Source organism: Anomalospiza imberbis, chromosome 30, assembly GCF_031753505.1.
Source record: "Anomalospiza imberbis isolate Cuckoo-Finch-1a 21T00152 chromosome 30, ASM3175350v1, whole genome shotgun sequence".
NCBI lineage: Eukaryota > Metazoa > Chordata > Aves > Passeriformes > Viduidae > Anomalospiza > Anomalospiza imberbis.
Genome location: NC_089710.1, coordinates 340,618 through 363,248, shown reverse-complemented (window position 1 = coordinate 363,248; position 22,631 = coordinate 340,618). Strand labels below are relative to the sequence as shown.

The window sequence follows — 22,631 nt, the reverse complement described above, 5'->3', positions numbered from 1 at the left end:
TGTGCCCTTCCCAGCTCTGAGCTGCCCTCCTGGGTGCAGAGCTGTGCCAGAGCCTCTGGGAGTTCCCTGAATGTCCCATGGTGAAGTGCAGAGATGCCACAGCTGAGGAAATGCTGCTGTGTTGGCCAAGGGAGCCGTGAGTGTCCTTGGCACAAGGGGGTGCTGAGAGCTTGCCCAGAGACCTTTGGAGAGGGTGAGACATTCAGGGATCCCTCTGCTCTGGGCAGGGTCTGGTTTATCCCAGGGTGACCCGGGAGTGTCATTGTGCCCTGATTCCAGCCAAAGGTTTTCCCAGAACGGGAAGAAGGACGGGTAAGTCCCAGCAGGACAGTCGGCAGGGAATGGCCCAGGTGTAGCTCCAAGCAACCTCTCCTGATGTGTCACTGTCCTTTCTCCATGAACAGGTCCCCATGTGCAGCCACAGCCAATGTCCAACAGCAGCTCCATCAGCCACTTCCTCCTGCTGGCACTGGCAGACACGCGGCAGCTGCAGCTCCTGCACTTCTGCCTCTTCCTGGGCATCTCCCTGGCTGCCCTCCTGGGCAACGGCCTCATCATCAGCGCCATAGCCTGCGGCCACCACCTGCACACGCCCATGTTCTTCTTCCTGCTCAACCTGGCCCTCAGCGACCTGGGCTCCATCTGCACCACTGTCCCCAAAGCCATGCACAATTCCCTCTGGGACACCACCACCATCTCCTACTCAGGATGTGCTGCACAGGTCTTTCTGATTTTCTTCTTCCTTGGAACAGAGCTTTCCCTCCTGACCATCATGTGCTACGACCGCTACGTATCCATCTGCAAACCCCTGCACTACGGGACCCTCCTGGGCAGCAGAGCTTGTGCCCACATGGCAGCAGCTGCCTGGGCCAGTGCCTTTCTCAATGCTCTGCTGCACACGGCCAATACATTTTCCCTGCCCCTGTGCCATGGCAATGCCCTGGGGCAGTTCTTCTGTGAGGTGCCCCAGATCCTCAAGCTCTCCTGCTCCAAATCTCACCTCAGGGAACTTGGACTTCTTGCTGTTAGTGCTTGTTTAGTATTTGGTTGTTTTGCGTTCATTGTTTTCTCCTATGTGCAGATCTTCAGGGCCGTGCTGAGGATCCCCTCTGAGCAGGGACGGCACAAAGCCTTTTCCACCTGCCTCCCTCACCTGGCCGTGGTCTCTCTGTTTATCAGCACTGCAGTGTTTGCCTACCTGAAGCCCCCCTCCATCTCGTCCCCATCCCTGGATCTGTCAGTGTCAGTTCTGTACTCAGTGGTGCCTCCAGCCCTGAACCCCCTCATCTACAGCCTGAGGAACCAGGAGCTCAAGGCTGCAGTGTGGACACTGATGACTGGATGCTTTCAGGAACATTAAACTGCTAGTCAAGTTCTGCAAATCACTTGTAATAAAAGTCATCTTTGATACTTCTTGTTGGATTCATTTGGTAGGTTTTTTTATTTTTCTTTTTTCATATTGTCCACAAAGAAATGTTATTGTTTGTGCCATTTCTCACTTTGTTTCTCCCCACCTTCCCTGTGGCTGTGTCAATGAGGGGCTGCACTCTCGGTGGCTTTAAAGGAACTCAAGGATCTCCCAGCAGAGTTTTCTGCAGAGATGCCCTTTTGTTGCCTTCTCTGGAGCTGCAGCAGCAATGTCTGTGTGCAGAGCTGGGGGCAGATCAGTGCTGGCACAGCAGCTGTACCCAGCAGCAGCAGCAGCACTTGGTGTTGCCAGTGCTGCTCCCGTGGCCCTGCCCCGCTGCCCTGGTGGCCCTGGTGTTGCTGCAGGGCCTGAGTGCTCTCGGGGCCGGGCACAGTCCTGGGGGTGGCAGTGCCGGGGCTGCAGCAGGGACAGCCCATGGGCACTGCTGGGGCAGCGCTGACGCCTCAGGCCAGGGCCTGGGGGCTCCAGGCTCCTTGCCCAGGCTCTCTCAAGAACACGGCCAGGCCAATGCTCAGCACAGAAAACCCCCGTGAGCAGCCCCAGGCTGGCCGTGGGCAGGCTGGGGGCAAACAGCATGGCTGGTGCTCTGCAAGGGCCCTGGGGGAGACGGGAAGGAGCAGCAGAGCAGGGGCTGATCCATCCCCAGTGCGCTGGACAGCCCAGGGCAGCGTCCCAGAGCGTCCTGATGGAGCTGCCAACAACATCCCCCCTCTGCAGCCCTGGCCTCTCCCCCAGCTCACACAGGTGCCGCATCCTTGCAGGCACAGTCACGGCAGCGCTGGCTCAGGAGCCCCTGTTTGCATTGCACACAGCAGGCGGGAGCACCCCCATGCTACTGCTGTGGGGACATGAACCCGAGGGAGCACAAATGCCATCAGCCTCTGGGGCCAGGAAGGGCTGGGGGACGCCAGGGAAACCACTCAGCATTGTCCTGGCCTCTGCAGACAGCCAGAAAGTTTGTTCCCATCAGCTTGGAGTTTCCTGTCCCACTGCAGATGCTGTTGCTGAGAGCCAGGGCTGCCTGGCAGTCACCCCCAAACTGCCCGGAGCATTTCCTTTGCTTCTCCTTTGCTTTCTTTTTCCTTCCCTAGTACATATTTCTTCCCATTGCCCATCCCTGTTCCCTGCCCTGCAAACAGCCCGTCCCTGTTTGCCCTTTCCTCTCTGGCCCCACTCCCCATTTCAGTTCCTGACTTGGCACCATGGGAATGGCCCTTGGGGAGCAGGATCATCCCACAAGTGCTGCAGGAATTGTCTGCAGGCTCCTGCAGTGCCTCGTGCTGCTCCCTTGCCAGAGGCAGCCCAGGCCAGGGGGGCACATCTGGGCTGCTGTGTCTGGCTGTGGGGCTGCCTGTTCTGGGCAGTGAGGAGGGGCTGCAGAGGCTCTGCAGGACTGACAGGATGGGCTTTGGGGCTGTGAGGAGAAGCTGAGGGACCTGGGCTGCTGGAGCTTCTGAAGAGGCGGCCCAGGGCTCCTCCTGCAACTGCTCCAAGGGTGGTTTCAGAGAATCCCAGAATCAGCAAGGCTGGAAAAGACCTTGGAGATCATCAAGTCCAACCTGTGCCTTGACAGTGCCTTGACTCCCTGAGCCTCCTCTTCTCCAGGATCAACAACCCCAGCTCCCTCAGCCGCTCCTCACAGGAATTGTGCTCCTGACCCCTCACCAGCCTTGTTGCCCTTCTCTGGACACGCTCCAGCCCCTCCATGTCCTTCCTAAATTGGGGGTCCCAGAACTGGACATAGCATTCGAGGTGCTGCCCAACCAGTGCTGAGCACAGGGGATAAATCACTGCCCTGCTCCTGCTGGCCACACCATTCCTGATCCAGGCCAGGAGCCATTGGCCTTCTTGGCCACCTGGGCACACTGCTGGCTCATGTCCAGGCTGCTGTCCATCAGTCCCTGCAGGTCCCTTTCTGCCTGGCTGCTGTCCAGCCACTCTGTCCCCAGCCTGTAGCGCTGCAGGGGTTGTTGTGGCCAAAGTGCAGGACCTGGCACATAGACTTGTTAAACCTCACCTTGTTGGATTTGGGTCGTGGATCCAGCCTATCCAGGGCCCTGTGCAGAGCTGTCCAGCAGACCCATACTCACAGCCAGCTTGGTGGCATCTGCAAATTGGCTGATGTTGGACTCAATCCCCTCATCCAGATCATCAATGCAGACATCGAAATCCACGCTGGCTGGCTCTGATCCCTGGGCCATCCTGTGGATGCCCTGTGATGGCACTCAGGGTGATCTGTTCCAGAACCTTGCCGGGCACCGAGGTCAGGCTGACAGGCCTGGAGTTCCCCAGATCCTCCTCCCAGCCCTTCTTGGGGATGGGCTCACACTGGCACCTCCAGTGCTCTGGGACCTCCCTGGGGAGCCTGGACTGATGGTAAATGATGGAGAGCAGCTTGGGGAGCTCATCCACCAGCTCCCTCATCCCCCTAGGATGGATCCCATCTGATCCCATACACCTGGGAGAATCTGAGTGGCCCAGCAGGTCACCAGCTGCTTCCTCCTGGATTAGGGGCTGTTCTGCTCTCTGTGCCCAACTACCAGCTCAGGAGAACTCTTGTCCTGAGGACAACCTGTCCTAATATTGAAAATTGGTGCAAACAAGGTGTTAAGTAGCTTGGCCTTTTCCTTATCTTTAGTTACTATATTCTCCACTGCATCCAGTAAAGAGTAGAGGTTCTCCTTATCCTACCTCTTGTTATAAATCTTTTATAAGAACATGTTTTATTCTTTTTACAGAAGCTGCCATGATAAGCTCTAATTGAGATTTCACCTCTCAACTTCTCTTTCTGCATGGCATAACAACATCCTTAAACACTTCCTGAGTTGCTGGTCCTTTTTTCCCTTGAGTTCGCACAAAAGCTCCATGGGCAGCCAGGGCAGTCATTTTCCTCACCAGCTCATCTTTGGCCACAGTGGCACAGGCTGCTCCTTCCCCCTTAAGATTACTTGCGTGAAATGTGTCCATCCACCCTGGACCCCTTTGTTTTTAAGGGCTGTTTCCCATTAAAAAATCAGTACCTGATTCAGTACTCCCCAAATCTGCATCCTAAATAGGCCAAAGTCTGCCCTTCCTAATTCCAGTGTGGAAGTTTTGTTGCTGCCCCTCCTTCTTTCACAGAACATTGAAAACTTGATTATTTCATGGTCACTGTGCCCCAGGCAGCCTCCGACCCCCACATCTGCCACCAGCCCTTCTCTGTTTGTGAGCAGCAGGAGACAGAGCTTTCCTTGGCAGTGGAGTGTTACCAAAAATTTGGTAAAACAGAAAACTCCTTCACACCAATGCAGCATTAAGAAGCAGCATTCTTTATTCAGCCAGGTGCACGGGGGATAGCTCCTCCCAAAGCCGAGCATGCTGAGTGCAGGAAAGTTTCTGTTCATATTCTGTATTTTGCACACATATTCATTGATTGTCCTGGACTAAACACATATCTGATAATCATTTCCCCAGAATCATAACATATTTCCCCTCCCCTTTACCCATGCTCTCTTCTGTCCTGGGGGTCTCTCTGGTGGTCCCTGGTGGTTGTGGACCCCAATGTTCTAGTGGGCCTGGCTGAGCTGGCAGGACACTGAGGCTGGTGAACTTCCAGTTCCCCTTCTGACACAATGGGCATTGTGTGGTTTCCATAGGCCTGGGGTTTTGGAGAACAAGCTCCAGGTGTCAGCTCACCTGGTGGAGACAATTTATCATCTGGTAACATGAGGTCACAGAGTGGGCTATGACATCCCATGAGTGATCTATGACAGAATGGTCCATGACATCATAGAGTGGGTTATGTGAGGCTATCAAGAAGCTTTGACATCATAGGCCATCTCTGTGACATCTCAGAGCAGGCTGTGACATCACAGAGGGGCTGTGTGACATCCCAGGAGGGCTGTCTGAGGTCACTGGGTTGGTCACTCTGCCCCAGCTCCCCCTCACAGTTTCTCCCAACAAGTCCAATGCTGTTCATGCCCAGCGGGGTCCCTGTCCCCTGGTATCACCCCGGTCCACCTGGAGCCACAGCCCCCACCAAAGGATGTTCCACAGGATCCACCCCTGAGCCTGACATGGGGAAAAGGGGCCAGGGCTGTGTGACCAGGACATCAAGGATGTGGATTATCCAGGTCCCTGTGGCCTGGGTTGGGTTCCCAGGGCAGGAAAGATGTCTGGCAGCTGGAGCAGGGTTAGGGAAGGGCCTCCAAGGTGGGGCTGGAGCCCTTGGGCTGTGAGCAGAGGCTGAGGGAGCTGGGCTGGTCCAGCCCGGAGCAGGGAAGGCTGAGGGGCTCCTCATCCCAGCCTGGCAGTGCCAGCGAGGAGGGGATGGAGAACACAGAGCCAGGCTCTTCACCGGAGGCCTGGTGGGAGACAAAACCCAATGGGTGGAAGGGGAAATAGGGGCGGTCAGCCAGGCCAGGAGGAGATGAAATGAGTCAGGCTGGTTTCAGCATTTCCTCAACACCAAAAGCAGCCTGACCTCCCTTCTCCATCCACCACTGACAGCTTTGCAAATCAGGAATTGTTCTGAGCTGTTTTGCTCCCCCTCCAGGATGAGCATCCTGATAAAGGAACTTAATTGTGTTTATTTCTATCACAGAACCACATTTGTCTAAAATCAATTTTAATATGGAAATCAATTGTGGATGCTGGACTCATCAGACACTGCTGGGACGTTGCACATAGCTCAGGGAAGAGTGTGATTGTTATTAAATTGTGTCCTGTGCAACCATGGTCTGTTGGCCATGAAGAGAAACTTTCTGTGCCTCTGACTCTCACCAGTTTCCGACCCCCAAAGGACACAAACCTGATGAGTTGTGGTTCCCACTCCAGTGGTGGCGCTTGGACCTCCCTCCATCCCCAGAGCAGAGCTCCCTTGTCCCAGAAAGTCCCTGGCAATGCAGGGATGAAGGAAACAGGACAGGCTGTGGGAATCAGGGGCAGGGCACGGCCAGGGATTTGGGGTGGTTGTGAGCCCAGGGCAGGACCCGGCCCTTGGCCTTGGTGAACCTCATCCAATTGTCCTGGGCCCATGGCTCCAGCCTGTCCAGATCCCTCTGCAGAGCTTCCTGCCCTCCAGCACAGCCACACTCCCACCCAGCTTGGGCTCACCAGGAAATGACTGAGGGTGCCCTCGATGGCCTCGTCCAGATCAGCAATCAAGAGATTTCACTGACCTGGCCCCAGTCCTGAGCCCTGGGGACACCCCTGGGTGTGACTCCATTCCTCAGCTGCTCTGAGTGCCAGGGGTTGGATGAGGGAAATGATGGGGAGGGGTTGGGGACAAAGTGTTATTGATTGTCAGCCGTGAAGGGTCTTGATTTTCACATCTATTCAGACTGCATTAGGAGGTGCTGGGGGTCAATATCAATTGGACATTGCTGATATCAAACTACAAACAGGAAAAACAGGAAAAAGAAAACAGGACAAAACAGTTCTCTCTGCATAGTTTTCAAAACAGTATATTCACTTTAAATACACTTCTGCAATCTATCTAATTAACCTCAGAAGGATTTAAAACTTCAATTATTCCCAGCGGCATTTCTTGTTTGGGAATTTTAATAAATAGTTATGAGCCTTTTTCACTGAGTTCCTGAACTGAAGAGCTCAAGAAAAAAGAGGCCTCTGAAGTAGTAAAATTCATCAGCAGCCTCCAAGGGGCTGAGGATCCATCCCCATCAGAGCAGCGATGACCAGAAATGGGCACAGCTTTGTGGCTGCCCCTGCTCTGGGATGGGCCCTGGGCCTGGAGCAGGAGCAGCTCTGGAGGGCCCCAAGGCCGGGCTCTTGTGCTGGCCTGGGCAGATGGGATGGCAGCAGGGGCTGCAGAGCTCTCAGCACCTCAGCCCGAGGGGAGCAGGGCACCCAGGGAGCCTCCTTTGGCCTTGGCCAAGCCCCTTCCCCCATGGCTGGGGCTGAGTCCTGGCTGAGCTGCAGCTGCTGCTGTGCCCTGGCCAGGGGCTGAGGCCGTGGGGCCAGTGGCCAGAGCAGCCTGGGCTGAGCAGAGCTGTGGGGCCAGAGCCGGCTGGGCTGTGCTGGGGAGAGGCCCTTGGTGCTGCACAGAGCTCAGGGCAGCTGGCAGAGCTTGCAGGGAGCTGGGCTGGGCTCAGAGAGCCTGGCACAGAAACCATCAGTGTCCATCCCAGCCTGGCTGAGCGTGCAGGGGCCAAGGAGAGCAGCCCAGGGTCTGCAAGTTCTCTGTGTGGGAGCTGAGCTGGTGAGCCCCTGAGCCCTCCCGAGTGCTGGGGCTGCACCTCCAGCTCTAGAGGAGATGTGACAGATGGGAGCAGAGACAAATCATTCCTGCTGGATTCTTTATTGTGTTTGCTTACACAGGTGACCTGGATCCATATGTAGACGAGCTGTTTTGTGCCAGCAAACACTGGTAGAGTGAAAAGAACAATATTTTTTAGCTGAAAAAAGTATTTCATGCATAACACACAATGAGAAAGAAAAGACACATGTGATCAGACGAGCATCTGAGTTTTTTAGAGGATGAGAGACTCATTGATGTTCCAGCAGTCAAACCTGCTCAAATACTTTCCTCAGGACTTCCTTGAGATGAGAGGTGACCACCAGAGGACCAGGCCAACCAGAGGTGTCTGTCCTGCCAGCTTTTGTCTGGGAGAACCCTTGCACATAGGGAATTTTTCATGAGGAGTATCAGTTTTGGGTGTGGGCACCTGGAAAGACGGATGGTTCTTTTCCATAGGAAAGAAAGCACAGAGCTCCAGTTCTCCAGGGACTGATGAGAGGCAGCCCTCAACATTCCAAGATCAGCTGGACCTGTCAGGTAGCCCCTGGGTGTCGCCCTGATTTCTTAGGATTTTCTAAAGCTTTCTGAATTTACATTCTTGTAGAGAACTTTCTCATGCAACTTTCTGTAAACAACCTGTTGTTTTGCATTCTTTCATAGAGGCGGAGAAATTTGATAGACTGGTAGTTTGTCCAGTGTCGTTGGAGAGGTGGCATGTTTACCTTCCAATCCACTGGCACCTTTTGAGAACTATAAATGATTGGAGTCAGAAAAAAAATAAATTCGTCTCTTCATGGTGACCAAAGCTGTGGTGCGTCATTTTTCCTTGTGTCCACTGGTGACAGTAATTTGTATTAAATGTAGCCACAGGGTAAAGGGACTCAGAGCTGGGCACAGGATATGAGGTGTGGCCTCCCCAGTGCCCAGCAGAGAGGGACAATCAGAGCCCGGTCCTGCTGCCCACACTATGGCTGGCACAGACAACCAGGATGCCCCTGGCATATTCCTGACCAGAATCCCTCCCTCCCCACCCTGCCCCCAATCCCTGCAATAAAGAATGGACATTTTCCTTGGCCCTACTTTGTTATTAATCTTTTTAAAAAACACACTTTTTATAGTCTTCCACAGTAGCAATCAGATTAAGTCCAAATGGAGCTTTTGCATTCCTGATGATCTTTCTCCAGGAAGTTGGGGCCGAGTGCTGGGACCCAGGGTGGGCTGGGTGGGAAAAGCACTTTGGCACTTTTGCACAGGGCTTCCTTGGGGACGTTTAGGGGAGGAACAAAGGTGGGACAAGAGAGAGCTGCAGATCATTGAGAGAGGAACAAGGGTAGGCAAAGTCAAGGGGCAAAGGCATTAAGAAGGCCTTTGTGTCCAGGGGCATCTGCATGGAAACCACCAGGCCTCTGGCAGAAAGGCGGCCATTCCCACCAGGCCTTTGTGACCCGCGGTGACATCGTGCCCCGAGGCCATTGTGACCCATGTGCATGTCATGACCCTGCTGCCCCACCACCCATGCCAACAGCAAGGCAGCCTGGTCAGGGAGAGCGGGCTGAGGAAGGATGACAGTGTTGCCTTTTGGCCTGCACAGATGTTGACTTCAGGTGTGGGCTGCTTTCACAGAATCACAGAATGACTGGGTTGGAAGAGACCTTCAAGATCATCAAGTCTAACCCATGCCCTAAACACCTTAACTGACCCATGGCACCAAGTGCCATATCCAGTCTTTTTGTGAACATTTCCAGGTATGATGACTCCACCACCTCCCTAGGCAGGCCATCCCAATATTTTATCACTCTTTCTGTGAAAACTTCTTCCTAGTATCCAACCTATATTTCCCCTGACACAGCTTGAGACTGTGTCCTCACGTTCTGACATTTGTTGCCTGGAGAAAGAGATCAACCCCCACCTGACTACAACCACCTTTCAAGAAGTTGTAGAAAGCGATAAGGTCACCTCTGAGTCTCCTTGTCTCCAGGCTAAGAAACCCCAGCTCCCTCAGTTGTTCCTCACAGGATTTGTGTTCCAAGCCCCTCACCAGCCTTGTCACTCTTCTCAAGCATCTCAATGTCCTTCCCAAACAGAGGGGCCAGAACTGGAAAGAGCACTCGAAGAATGGTGCCACAACAGGGGAAGAATGCCAAGTACACCAGTGCCAAGTACAGGGGAAGAATCACTGCCCTGCTCCTACTGGTTGCACCATTCCTCATCCAAGCCAGGAGCCATTGGACTTATTGGCCACCAGGGCACACTGCTGGCTCATGTACAGCCTGCTGTCGACCAGTGCCCCCAGGTCCCTTTCTGCCTGGGCACTGTCCAGCCACGCCATCCCCAGCCTAGAGCAGTGCAGGGGGTTATTGTGGCCAAAATGCAGGACTGGGCACTTGGATTTATTAAATTTAAACTTACTGAACTCTGCCATCTATCCAGCTGTTCCAGGTGTCCCTGCAGAGCCCTCCTACCTTCCAACAGATGGACACACGCTCCCAGCTTAGTGTCATCTGCAGATTTACTAATGAAAGCCTCAATCCCCTCATCCATGTGGTCAATAAAAATATTGAACAGAGCTGGCCCAGCACAGAGCCCTGAGGGACAGCACTGGTGACTGTCCCCAGCTGGATGCAGCACCGCTCACCACCACTCTCTGGGCCGGCCATCCAGCCAGTTCTGAACCCAGCACAGAGTGCTCCTGTCCCAGCCGTGGGCTGCAGCTTTTCCAGGAGTGTGCTGTGGGAGACAGTGCCAAAGGCCTTGCTGGAGTCCAAAAAGACACATCCACAGCCTGTCCTGCATCCACCAGGAGGGTCACCAGGTCATAGAAGGAGACCAGGTTGGTCAAACACGACCTAGCCCTCCTAAACCCCTGCTGGCTGGGTCTGACACCCTGGCCATCCTGGAAGTGCTGTGTGATGACACTCAGTGTGAACTGTTCCATGACCTTACCGGGTACTGAGGTCAGGCTGACTGGCCTGTAATTACCAGGATCCTCCTTCCCACCCTTGCTGTGAATGGGTGTCACATTGGGCAGCTTCCAGTCATCTGGAACCTCACCAGTGAGCCAGGACTGCTGGTAAATGATGGAGAGCGGCTCTGCAAGCTCATCTGCCAGCTCCCTATCCCCCTGGGGTGGATCCTATCAGGTCCCATGGATTTAGGAAACATCCAAGCAGCTCAGCAGTTCTCTGACTGCCTCCTCTTGGATAACAGTGTCCCACTCTGTTCCCTGACACCATCTACCAGCCCAGGAGGACAGTTGTCCTGAAGGCAAATCATCTTCTCACTAAAAACTGAGGCAAAAAATGGCGTTAAGCTCTTCTGCGTTTATCTCATCTGCAGTTATTAAATTCCCTTCCACATCTAATAAAAAACAATGGTTGGTCTTACCCTTCATTTTACCATTGATATATTTGTAAAAATATTTTTATTACCCTTTACAGAAGCTGCCATTTTAAGTTCAAACTGATCTTTGGCTTCCCTAATTTCTTCCCTTCATGCCCCAGCAAGCCCCTTAAATACTTCCTGAGAGACCTGACCCTCCTTCCAAAGATGATACATCTGCTTTTTATTCCTAGGTTCCTTCAAAACCTCCTTGCCCATCCACGCTAGATGTTTGTCTCGTCGACTCATCTTTTGGCATACAGGTACAGTGTGTTCCTGTGCCCTCGAGATCTCTGTTTTGAAGCTTGCCCACCTTTCCTGAACTCCTTTGTTTTCAAGGGCTGCTTTCCAAGGAACTCTCTGAATAAGTCTCCTAAACAGGCCAAAGTCTGCCCTCCGAAGTCCAATGTAAAAGCCTTATTAGTGTTCCACCTGACTTCACCATGAGTATTCTATAATTTCAAGATCACTGTGCCCCAAGTGACCACCAACCACCACATCTCCCACCAGCCCATCTCTATTTACAAACAACAGATCCAACATAGTCCCTCTCCTGGTGGGCTCAACCACGAGCTGCAACTAAAAATTGTCCTCCACAAACTCTAAATATTTCCTAGACTGCCTCATTTCAGCTGTATTGAGTTCTCAGCAGATGTCCAGCAGGTTGAAGTCACCTAAAAGAGCAAGGGCTGATGATCCTGAAACATTCTCTTGCTGCTTATAGAATGAGTTGTCCACCTCTTCTTCCTGGTTGGGTGGATGATAACAGACTCACAGTGGGATGTCAGCCTTGTTGGCCTTCCCCGTAATTCTCACCCATAGACATTTGACTCATCATCATTAGTTTCAACATTTGTAGCATCAAAAGCCTCCCTGATGTAAAGGGTCACCCCTCCACCTCTTCTCCCTTTCCTGTCTCTCCTGAAGAGCTTGCAGCCATCCAGTGCAGCGCTCCAGCCATGTGAGTTGTCCCACCCTGTTTCTGTGATGGCAATTACATCATAGCTCTGCTGCTGCACCATGGCCTCCAGCTCTTCTTGTTTGTTACCCATGCTGTGTGCATTGGTGTACATGCACCTCAGCTGGGCTGCTGATTTCACCCCTAGCTCAGGCTTACCACCCATGAGCCTGCTTCCAGACAACCCAGTTGCATCCCCTTCCCTTCTGTAAAAGTTGCCCCATGATTAAAGAATCCCAAATTTTACCAATGACACCAACCCTTGAGCCACTTTTTGATAATGTGAGCTCTCCTATTGCTTTCAGCGTTTTTCTCAGACTCCAAAGGGACTGAGGAAAAGACTGTCTGTGCCCCTGTCCTATTAACCACCTGACCCAATGCCCTAAAGTCCCTTTTAATTGCCCTGACACTCCTCTTCTCAATCTCATCACTGCCAGCCTGGGGTATCAGCAGTGGGTAATAATCAGTGGGCTGAATCAGCCCAGGCAGTGTGTCAGTGATATCCCGTACCCGGGCCCCAGGGAGGCAGCAGACCTCTCTGTGGGGTGGCTCTGGTCGACATATGGGGCCCTCTGTTCCCCTCAGGAGGGAGTCACCCACCACGATTACCCTTCTTTCCTTTTTGATGTTAGAGGTGCTGATCTGTCTCACAGATGAATCATAATTGGGAGGCTCACTGGGCAGATAATTTTCTTCTAAACCATCTGGCTGACTCTCCAGATCCAGGCGATCATACCGAATCTGAAGTGGCACCTGGCTTGGGAGAGGCGGTTGAGAGGGATTTTATTATTACCTCCTCGAGTAGGTACCCACTCCCACTCCCCTTCATCAGCCAGGTGTCCTTCTATAGCCTGACAGTGGGAGGTGTGGGAGACAGCGGGAACCAAGGAGAGCATTGCTGCCCTGCCAGACCTCATGGAACCAAGGATCCATTGTGACACTGCAGGGCCCTGGGGCACCACGGTGCCATTGTGACATTGCAGGGCGAAAGGATCCAAGAGACTTTGTGACACCAGAGGGACATTGTGACACTGGGAGGCCTCATGGAATCATGGACACCATTGGGACACTCTGGGGCCTCATGGAACCGTGGTGACACCAAGTTGTCTGGGGGTGTTGATCTGCTGGAAAGCATGAGGGCTGTGCTCAGGGCCCTGGACAGGCTGGATCCAGGGCCCAAATCCAACAAGGTGAGGTTTAACAAGTCCATGTGCCAGGTCCTGCACTTTGGCCACAACAACCTCTGCAGTGCTACAGGCTGGGGACAGAGTGGCTGGACAGCAGCCAGGCAGAAAGAGACCTGCAGGGACTGATGGACAGCAGGCTGGACATGAGCCAGCAGTGTGCCCAGGTGGCCAAGAAGGCCAATGGCTCCTGGCCTGGATCAGGAATGGTGTGGCCAGCAGGAACAGGGCAGTGATTTATCCCCTGTGCTCAGCACTGGTTGGGCAGCACCTCGAGTGCTGTGTCCAGTTCTGGGCCCCCCAATTTAGGAAGGACATGGAGGGGCTGGAGCGTGTCCAGAGAAGGGCAACAAGGCTGATGAGGGGTCAGGAACACAATTCCTGTGAGGAGCGGCTGAGGGAGCTGGGGTTGTTTATCCTGGAGAAGAGGAGGCTCAGGGGACACAAGGCGGTGTCAGGGCACAGGTTGGACCTGATGATCTCCAAGGTCTTTTCCAGCCTTGCTGATTCTGGGATTCTCTGAAACCACCCTTGGAGCAGTTGCAGGAGGAGCCCTGGGCCTCCTCTTCAGAAGCTCCAGCAGCCCAGGTCCCTCAGCTTCTCCTCACAGCCCCCAAGCCCATCCTGTCAGTCCTGCAGAGCCTCTGCAGCCCCTCCTCACTGCCCAGAACAGGCAGCCCCACAGCCAGACACAGCAGCCCAGATGTGCCCCCCTGGCCTGGGCTGCCTCTGGCAAGGGAGCAGCACGAGGCACTGCAGGAGCCTGCAGACAATTCCTGCAGCACTTGTGGGATGATCCTGCTCCCCAAGGGACGATCCCATGGTGCCAAGTCAGGAACTGAAATGGGGAGTGAGGCCAGAGAGGAAAGGGCAAACAGGGATGGGCTGTGTGCAGGGGAGGGAACAGGGATGGGCAATGGGAAGAAATATGTACAAGGGAAGGAAAAAGAAAGCAAAGGTGAATCCAAGGAAATGCTCAGGGCAGTCTGGGGGTGGCTGCCAGGCAGCCCTGGCTCTGAGCAGCAGCATCTGCAGCGGGACAGGAAACTCCCAGCTGATGGGAACAAACTTTCTGGCTGGCTGCAGAGGCCAGGACAAAGCTGGGTGGTTTCCCTGGCGTCCCCCAGCCCTTCCTGGCCCCAGGGGCTGATGGCATTTGTGCTCCCTCAGGTTCATGTCCCCACAGCAGCAGCATGGGGGTGCTCCCGCCTGCTGTGTGCAATGCAAACAGGGGCTCCTGAGCCAGCGCTGCCGTGGCTGTGCCTGCAAGGATGCGGCACCTGTGTGAGCTGGGGGAGAGGCCAGGGCTGCAGAGGGGGGATGGTGTTGGCAGCTCCATGAGGACGCTCTGGGACGCTGCCCTGGGCTGTCCAGCGCACTGGGGATGGATCAGCCCCTGCTCTGCTGCTCCTTCCCGTCTCCCCCAGGGCCCTTGCAGAGCACCAGCCATGCTGTTTGCCCCCAGCCTGCCCACGGCCAGCCTGGGGCTGCTCACGGGGGTTTTCTGTGCTGAGCACTGGCCTGGCCGTGTTCTTGAGAGAGCCTGGGCAAGGAGCCTGGAGCCCCCAGGCCCTGGCCTGAGGCGTCAGTGCTGCCCCAGCAGTGCCCATGGGCTGTCCCTGCTGCAGCCCCGGCACTGCCACCCCCAGGACTGTGCCCGGCCCCGAGAGCACTCAGGCCCTGCAGCAACACCAGGGCCACCAGGGCAGTGGGGCAGGGCCACGGGAGCAGCACTGGCAACACCAAGTGCTGCTGCTGCTGGGCACAGCTGCTGTGCCAGCACTGATCTGCCCCCAGCTCTGCACACAGACATTGCTGCTGCAGCTCCAGAGAAGGCAACAAAAGGGCATCCCTGCAGAAAACTCTGCTGGGAGTTCCTTGAGTTCCTTTAAAGCCACCAAGAGTACAGACCCTCATTGACACAGTCTGTAGCCACAGGTAAGGTGGAGGGAAATGAAATGAAAAATGGCACAAGAAATGGCTTTTCTTTGTGGACAACATGGAAAAACAAAAACAAATAAAAAGAAACTCCAAAACTAAACCAACAAGAAGTATCAAAGATGACTTTTATTAAAAGTGATTTGCAGAAATTGGCCGGCAGTTTAATGTTTCTGAAACCATCCAGTCATCAGTGTCCTCACTGCAGCCTTGAGCTCCTGGTTCCTCAGGCTGTAGATGAGGGGGTTCAGGGCTGGAGGCACCACTGAGTACAGAACTGACAGGGCCAGATCCAGGGATGGGGAGGACATGGAAGGGGGCTTCAGATGAGCAAATGCTGCCGTGCTGAGGAACAGAGAGACCACGGCCAGGTGAGGGAGACAGGTGGAAAAGGCTTTGTGCCGTCCTTTCTCAGAGGGGATCCTCAGCACGGCCCTGAAGATCTGCACATAGGAGAAAACAATGAACACAAAACAACCAAATACCAAACAGGCACTAACAGCAAGAAGCCCAAGTTCCCTGAGGTAGGATTTGGAGCAGGAGAGCTTGAGGATGTGTGGGATTTCACAGAAGAACTGGCCCAGGGCACTGCTATGGCACAGGGGCAGGGAAAATGTATTGGCCGTGTGCAGCAGAGCATTGAGAAAGGCACTGGCCCAGGCAGCTGCTGCCATGTGGGCACAAGCTCTGCTGCCCAGGAGGGTCCCGTAGTGCAGGGGTTTGCAGATGGACACGTAGCGGTCGTAGCACATGATGGTCAGGAGGGAAAGCTCTGATGAGATGAAGAACAGAAAGAAAAAGAGCTGAGCAGCACATCCTGTGTAGGAGATGGTGCTTGTGTCCCAGAGGGAATTGTGCATGGCTTTGGGGACAGTGGTGCAGATGGAGCCCAGGTCGCTGAGGGCCAGGTTGAGCAGGAAGAAGAACATGGGCGTGTGCAGGTGGTGGCCGCAGGCTATGGCGCTGATGATGAGGCCGTTGCCCAGGAGGGCAGCCAGGGAGATGCCCAGGAAGAGGCAGAAGTGCAGGAGCTGCAGCTGCCGCGTGTCTGCCAGTGCCAGCAGGAGGAAGTGGCTGATGGAGCTGCTGTTGGACATTGGCTGTGGCTGCACATGGGGATCTGTAATAGAAGTAATCATGGAATAGTTGGGTTTGGAGAGGACTTTAAATATCCCAGCACAGCTTGGGGGCACTTTCCCCAACTCTGCTTGCCCCGGGCTCTGCTGCCTGGAGCTGTCCCTGCCAGCAGCTGCTTCCCTGTGCCCAGGGCTGGGCCCTGCCAGTGCAGCCAGAGCCCAGCCCAGTTCTGGGGGCTCAGCTCTGCCCTGCAGACCCCTCCCAGCTCAGGCACTGCCCAGGGCAGCCCTGGCTCTGCAGGCTCTGTTGGCAACGCCAGAGCAACCCTGAGGAGGCTAGAAAAGTGACATTGATGCTGCCTCTAAGGGGCCCTGTGCTCATTTTTTTGTCACTCCTGCTTTAATCAGATCAGAGAGAAAACTTCTTTATTTTTCTCTAGGCCTGAACTGGGAGATGAATATCTATGTGCAATGTCCCATCCAAGCAACCTAGAGAAGTAGATTAAAAAACAGGATTTTCCCTTTTTTGTAGCCCATGACTTACTGTGCTCCCTGTATAATCTGCTTGGAAATGTTCTGGAGTTAAATGCCGTGCTGGGAGCAGTCCTGAACAATGCAGCAGGCTCACCACACAAGGAGAACATTTCGAAGCCTTACCCACTGTGTCCTTCCACCCACATCTTGTCCCCCAGCGCTGGGAGCAGCTCCCCGGGCCGGCTGAGAGCTGTCCCTGGAAGGCAGCAGAGTCCCTGGCCCAGCACAGCGCCTTGGGCTGCAGGACCCTGCTCTGCAGGACAGCCCTGGGCACCCCTGGCTGCTCTGCACAAGAGATGATCAGAGAATGTACTCACAGGGTCTGTGGGCATTGGGATGTTCCAGCTGTAGGAGATCACTCCAGGAGCTGCAGCTGCATTGTCCTGCAGCCAGAGGTTCCTGTGCCAAGGGCTGCCAGGGATTCTGCCCCAGGCACTTCTCAGCACCTTCCCAGCCCTGACTGATGGAAGCTCTCTGTGCCTCTGTGCTGTGCCTGGGCTGGCTGCAGGCAGTGCCCCAGCCCTGCTGGGCTGGGAGAAGAGCTGCTCATCCAGAGAAATGTGCTTTTGAAGCTCTCCTTGGTTACCAGGATCACCCTCTGTGCCAGGAGCCCGGCCCAGCTCAGCAGCACAGACACAGCACAAGGACTTTAATGACCCTCTGGGGCTTTGTGCTCAGGCCCTGAACATCAGGCCCTGAGAGGGAGCTGCAGAAACCTCTCCAGAGCTCCAAGTCAGAATCCAACTCCAAAGTTTCTTTGACTTTTAATGGGTCCCACTGAGGGACACGACTGAGAAAGTGTCCCCAGGCCCCAGGCAGAGCAGAGAACTGGAGGCACTGATGACAGGTGGGGACAAAGAGAAGCCAAGTCCTGGTGCCCTGGGGCACAGCAGGCTCTGTGCCACCAAGGGCTCTCAGGAGACACCTTGTCCTGAGGCACTGGGGCCTCCTGGCACAGCCCCAGCCAGGCTGGGCACTGTCAGCCCCTTGTCCTGCCCTCACATCCCCCCCTAGCCCACATCCCAGTGGCCTCAAGGATCTGCTGGAAGGAGTCCCTGGGGAGCCTTGCTCAGGAATGGCCCTGGGGGCTCCTTCCTTCTCCCAGGGACTGCAGGTTTTTCAAAGCACTTTGGCTTTGGCTTTTGCCTTGGAGGCTCTGAGAGCTTTGTGCAGTCATGGCCTCCAATTATCTGCTGTAATTAGTCCCTGGAGAGGCTTTGTCAGGAACAACATTCAGTGGGGCTCATTAATGCTTCAAGGTGCTTCAGTTCTTTTAAGGTACTTGGTGTTTCCCTTTTGATCCAGACTCTGTGAGAGGTTTGTGCAGTCATGGCCCCAATTATCTGCTTTAACGAGTCCCTTGAGAGCTTTGTGCTGACACTCAGTGGGGCTCATTCATGCTTTGAGTTACTCAAGGAGTTTAAGGTGCTTTGGGTTTTCCTTTCCACACTGAGAGGTTTTTGTGCCATCCTGGCCTCCAAATTTCTCCTCCAAGACTGCCTGAGGAGCCTGTGTTGGAGATGGACCTCAGTGGGTCCCATTTATGGTTTGAGACTCCAACCACTTCAGGGTTTTCTTCTGCCTTTGACTCCTGGAAAGGTTTGTGCCATCTCCTCTCAGGGTCTGAGGTTCCAGGGCCCAGCTCCAAATGCACCATGGGGCTCATGAGGATCAAGCAAGTCCTGACAAACCATGGCTCTGCCTTGATTTCCCTCTGCTCTAGTGCAGTTCATCAGGAAGGTTTCCTACTGCAGTTATAAAGAAATATTTCAAAGAGTTTATGGGAAATATGTATTCCTATTTAAAGGGGGTATTTTACTACTTCTCTTATTACACAAGTGGTGATTGAAGTATTCACTGATACTGACCCAGGGACTCTCCTGAGTTTGTCTGGCCAGGTCAGAGAAGGTGTGCCTTGAGCTCTGACCCAGTGTGGACAACTGTGCTCCACATTCGCCAAGCCCATCCTGTCTCTCCTCACTCTCACTGCTTTGCTCAGAGAACTGGCTGCAATCAGCCGAAGAGGGATTTTCCTTCTTTTATTTTTGAAGCACTCTAAATGACCTGAGTTTCTCTATTGAATTCAGACAACCTCCTCAGCTGTGTGCCAAGCCTAAGGTGCCTCCAAGACCACTGCAGACCTGCGCTGGGCCAGCTGTGAGGGTGGATCATCATCACACCCTGCACTGGGCCATTGCAAGGGGCTCTTGCCATGGACACTGCACTGACCCCACTGCTGGGTTTGGGTGCCATGGCATCCCTCATCAGTTCAGGTTTCCTTGGGAACCACCCCAAGGAGCCATTTCTGCAGCCAGGTTCCATGGCCACTTGCCTGCAGAGCTGTTGCTGCCCTCGGCGGCCATGGCAGCCCTCAGGACAAAGCGGTGCCAGGGCTGTTCCAGGTCCAATTGCCGGGACACTCGTTGGTGCCGCCAGGTGCCATGGCAATGGCCACAGGGACCCGTTCCTTAGTTTGGTGCCACGGCAACCAAGGCCTGGAGCCGTTGTGATGGTTGGTCGCGATGGAAACCTGCCCTGGCCCCTTGCTCAGGGCTGCTGTCACTGCCCAGAGCCAGAGGGGATCCCTTGCTGGGGGCTTGTGCCATGGCCACCTGCCCTGTGCCGCGCTGGCCGGTCAGGCGCCGCGGAACCAGCAGCAAATGCCAGGGCCAGGGCCAAAGGCCAGGTCAGCCAGACAGAAAGGGGCAGTGCTGGGCACTGTTTCCATGGCAGCCCTCACTGTGGGTGACACCTGGGTCACCTGTCCTGGCAGTTGCCATGGAAACCCGGCTCATTGGGAATACAAGGGTGGACAAAGGTTTTAGTAGGGCCTGTCACAACGGGACAAAGGGGGGTGGTTTTAAACTAAAGGAAGGGAGGTTCAGATAAGAACAGATAAGGAGGAAATGTTTGATGATGAGGGCGGTGATACACCAGGACAGGTTCCCAGGGAGGTGGTCAGTGCCCCACTCCTAGAAACATTCAAGTCCAGCTGGGACAGGGCTCTGAACAACCTGATCTGGTGAAAGATGTCCCTGCTCATGGCGGGGTTTGGATGAGATGAGCACTGCAGAGCTCTTCCCATCCAAACCATTCCAGGACTGCATGGGCAGAAGGGGCTGCTCAGTGCACTCCATCCACTGCCTCGACTCCTCATGGTCTCTGCTGGACCCCACATCCCACAGCCAAACCCAGCCCCTCCTCTGCCTTTCCTCCCCCTGCCCCAGGGGCTGTCACAGCCAGGGGGGCACAGGTGACCTTTGGGCTTTGCAGGGCTCAGGCACAAGGGCCGTGGCAGAGTCAGGGCTGAGGTCACACTCTGTGGGCTGGGGCAGAGCCCAGCCAGAAATGAGCCCTGAGGCAGCAGCTCTGCAGTGCTGGCCACCAGGCCGGCTTGCCAAGAGAGGCTTCTGGCCATGCCCTGCAAGCAGCTGCTGCTGCCAAGGCGCCTTTGGTGCCTCAGGCTCTCCCTGGCACAGCTCCCAGCACGGCACTCTGCCCTTGTGCCCGAGGCCTTCCCTGTGCTGGGGCTGGCCTGGGGCTTTTCCTGCAGCGGGACCTGCCCTGCTCCTGGCACAGGAAAGGCAGTTCCTGCTGGAGCAGGAGGCTCTGCCTGCAATGGGCTCAAACCCCTCCTGCAAGGCCCTGTTTGCAAAGCCCCAGTGGGAAATGGAGGAGGGGGGTCACGCTGCTGTTGGGGTGAATAATGCTGAAACCAGCCTGACTCCTCCATCCCAAAGTTCCACATCCTCAGAGGGAGCTGAAGCTGTGGCAGGGCTGGAAAAATCCCCAGAGAAAGGAACAACCAAGTGACACCACTGAGAGCTCCTGCAGAGCTGCTGAGCTGGCCCAGCCTGGGCACATCTGACTGACAGGGCAGCACTTCAGACTAGAAAAGCCCCATCCAAATTTTAATGGCAGCGTCTCCTGGCATTTCCCTTCTTGGGGGCTGTGGAGATTCCTCCCTGCAGTGGGGACACCCCCTCAAGGTCACTGCTCCAGGCTGAGCCAGAGATTTGCCCATGGTGGTTGGTCGGGGGCAGTGACATCAATCTCTGCTTAAGGACTGGTTTTTGTTTAATACAATTGCTTCAAAATTGCTTCCTGTTTCAGCCTGAGTGTCCCTGCAAGAACTGGGCATCTTTCAGGCACTTCCAGAAGCTCAGGGATCTCATTTCATGAGGAATCTGGGATGCAAATGGCCTTGTAAGAAGGACAAAAGCAGAAGCAATGGACTAGAAATAATAAAAAAAAAAATACCCTTCTTCCAGACAAAGTCCACCAAGTCATTCCCTGCATTTCTCCTTTTCAAATTCCTTCCATCACCTACTCTCAGAGGTCCAGCCTGTTCTGGTGCTTATCATGAACTGACTGTGCTCTTGATTTATACCAGCACTGGAGATGTAGAATCACCCAAACTGAACACAGAAACAAACTCCCTCTGTCCCATTTTCATGTTCTAGATCACTTTCCAGGTGTCCATGGAGATGTGGGAATGATTATCACACAACTCTCCATTTCTGGCTGCGGGCTCTGGAGATTCCTTCTCTGCATTCAGTCAGGCTTGTATTCCCTAACAAGTCCTGGTTCCACCTCCTGTTTCCCAAGGCTGGAACAGTCACAATGAAAACCTCACCAATGGCACAACTCCCCAGCTCACCAGGAAAAGAAAGGACAAGCTGTCAAGTTCTCCAAACCTTGGTCCTGCTTGGCTGCAAGACTCCTGCTGCACTCCCGCTGTGGAAAGCCAAGAGAAGCTGCAGGTGGTGGCACATCTTGTGACAAGAGCTCAACCTGGTTCTCCAGGAAAGGTTCTTGAGAAGAGCAAACAGGACTGTGGAGAAGATTCCTGGAAAACTGAAACAGCTTTCCAGAAGTGAAATGAAAATTGAAAGAAACAGTCCAAGATGTTTTCCTCTATTTCTCTGCTGCCTTTTTCCATCTTGCACTGCTTCTCCATCCCATTAATTCCAAATGCATCTCACCTCTAAGATCAGTGACTTAGCGAGTTCTAGACACTCGAAAGTACCATGAGCCACACAGTTTGCCTTCCAGTATTCACTGGAAAGCAACGCTGGAGCCATAAGTGCAGGGCCAGGACCAGGGAATCCTTCAGCCAGGAAATGTGCCCCGACAGGGTTTGATCCTCAGCGGGGACAATGCACGGCAGCGACCGAGGAGATACCTCTGCCTCCGTGCAGGAGTCCAGACTCTGGGTCTGGGCTGAACACGGCAAAGTTCCCGTGTTTGGACAGGCTCAGGGGCTGCCCCCAGGGAGCGGGGGGCTGGGCGTGGGGGTGAGCGGGCAACGGAAAAACGGACACGGGGACAAACGGCCCCGGAGCTTCAGTTGCAGCAGCAGCAGCAGCGGCGGCAGCAGCAGCAGCAGCGGCAGCAGTGATTTTGTCGACTTCCGATTCTTACTCCTCTCCCTCTCCTTCTCCCGCTGTCCCGCTCTCCCTTTCCCGCTGTCCCGCACCGTCTCCCGCTCTCCCTTTCCCGCTGTCCCCTCCTCTCCCAGTCTCTCTCTCCCCATTCCCGGCCGGGCCATGCCCCCGGCCCGCCCCCGGCTCCGGGCGGGGCTGCCCCATCCCCGCCCCCGGCCGTCCCGCCGGGGTCTCGCCTCCGCCCGGCTCTGGCCGTGCTGGCGGTGGCGCTTCTGGGCGGGCATCGGTGCCTGGGGCTGGGGCAGCATCGCCTCGCTCTGGCTCCGCCTGGCCCGAGCCTGGCCCCGGCCCCGGCTCCTCCCGGGCCCCGCGGAGGACACACGCGGCGCGGCCGCTGCCGCCGCCTCCGCTGCGGCTTCCCCGGCCCGAGCTCCGCCGCTCGGCAGCGCGGCCGCCGCCCCCGAGCCGCCGCTGTCCCGTTGCCGGGAGCGAACGCCTGGGGAGGGCCG

The 22,631-nt window shown here is 55.0% G+C and overlaps 1 protein-coding gene across 1 annotated transcript; it reads left to right on the top strand.

Moving 5' to 3' along the window:
* The first annotated feature begins 427 nt into the window (after positions 1–427).
* On the top strand, positions 428–1,360 carry LOC137463834 (olfactory receptor 14A16-like). The gene has a single exon (XM_068175224.1). It carries the CDS (start codon positions 428–430, stop codon positions 1,358–1,360), a length of 933 nt encoding a protein of 310 aa, XP_068031325.1.
* The last annotated feature ends 21,271 nt before the right edge of the window (positions 1,361–22,631 follow it).

Coding starts and splice junctions, on each gene's coding strand:
- LOC137463834 (XM_068175224.1), top strand. CDS start 428: ATGTCCAACAGCAGCTCCATCAGCCACTTCCTCCTGCTGGCACTGGCA.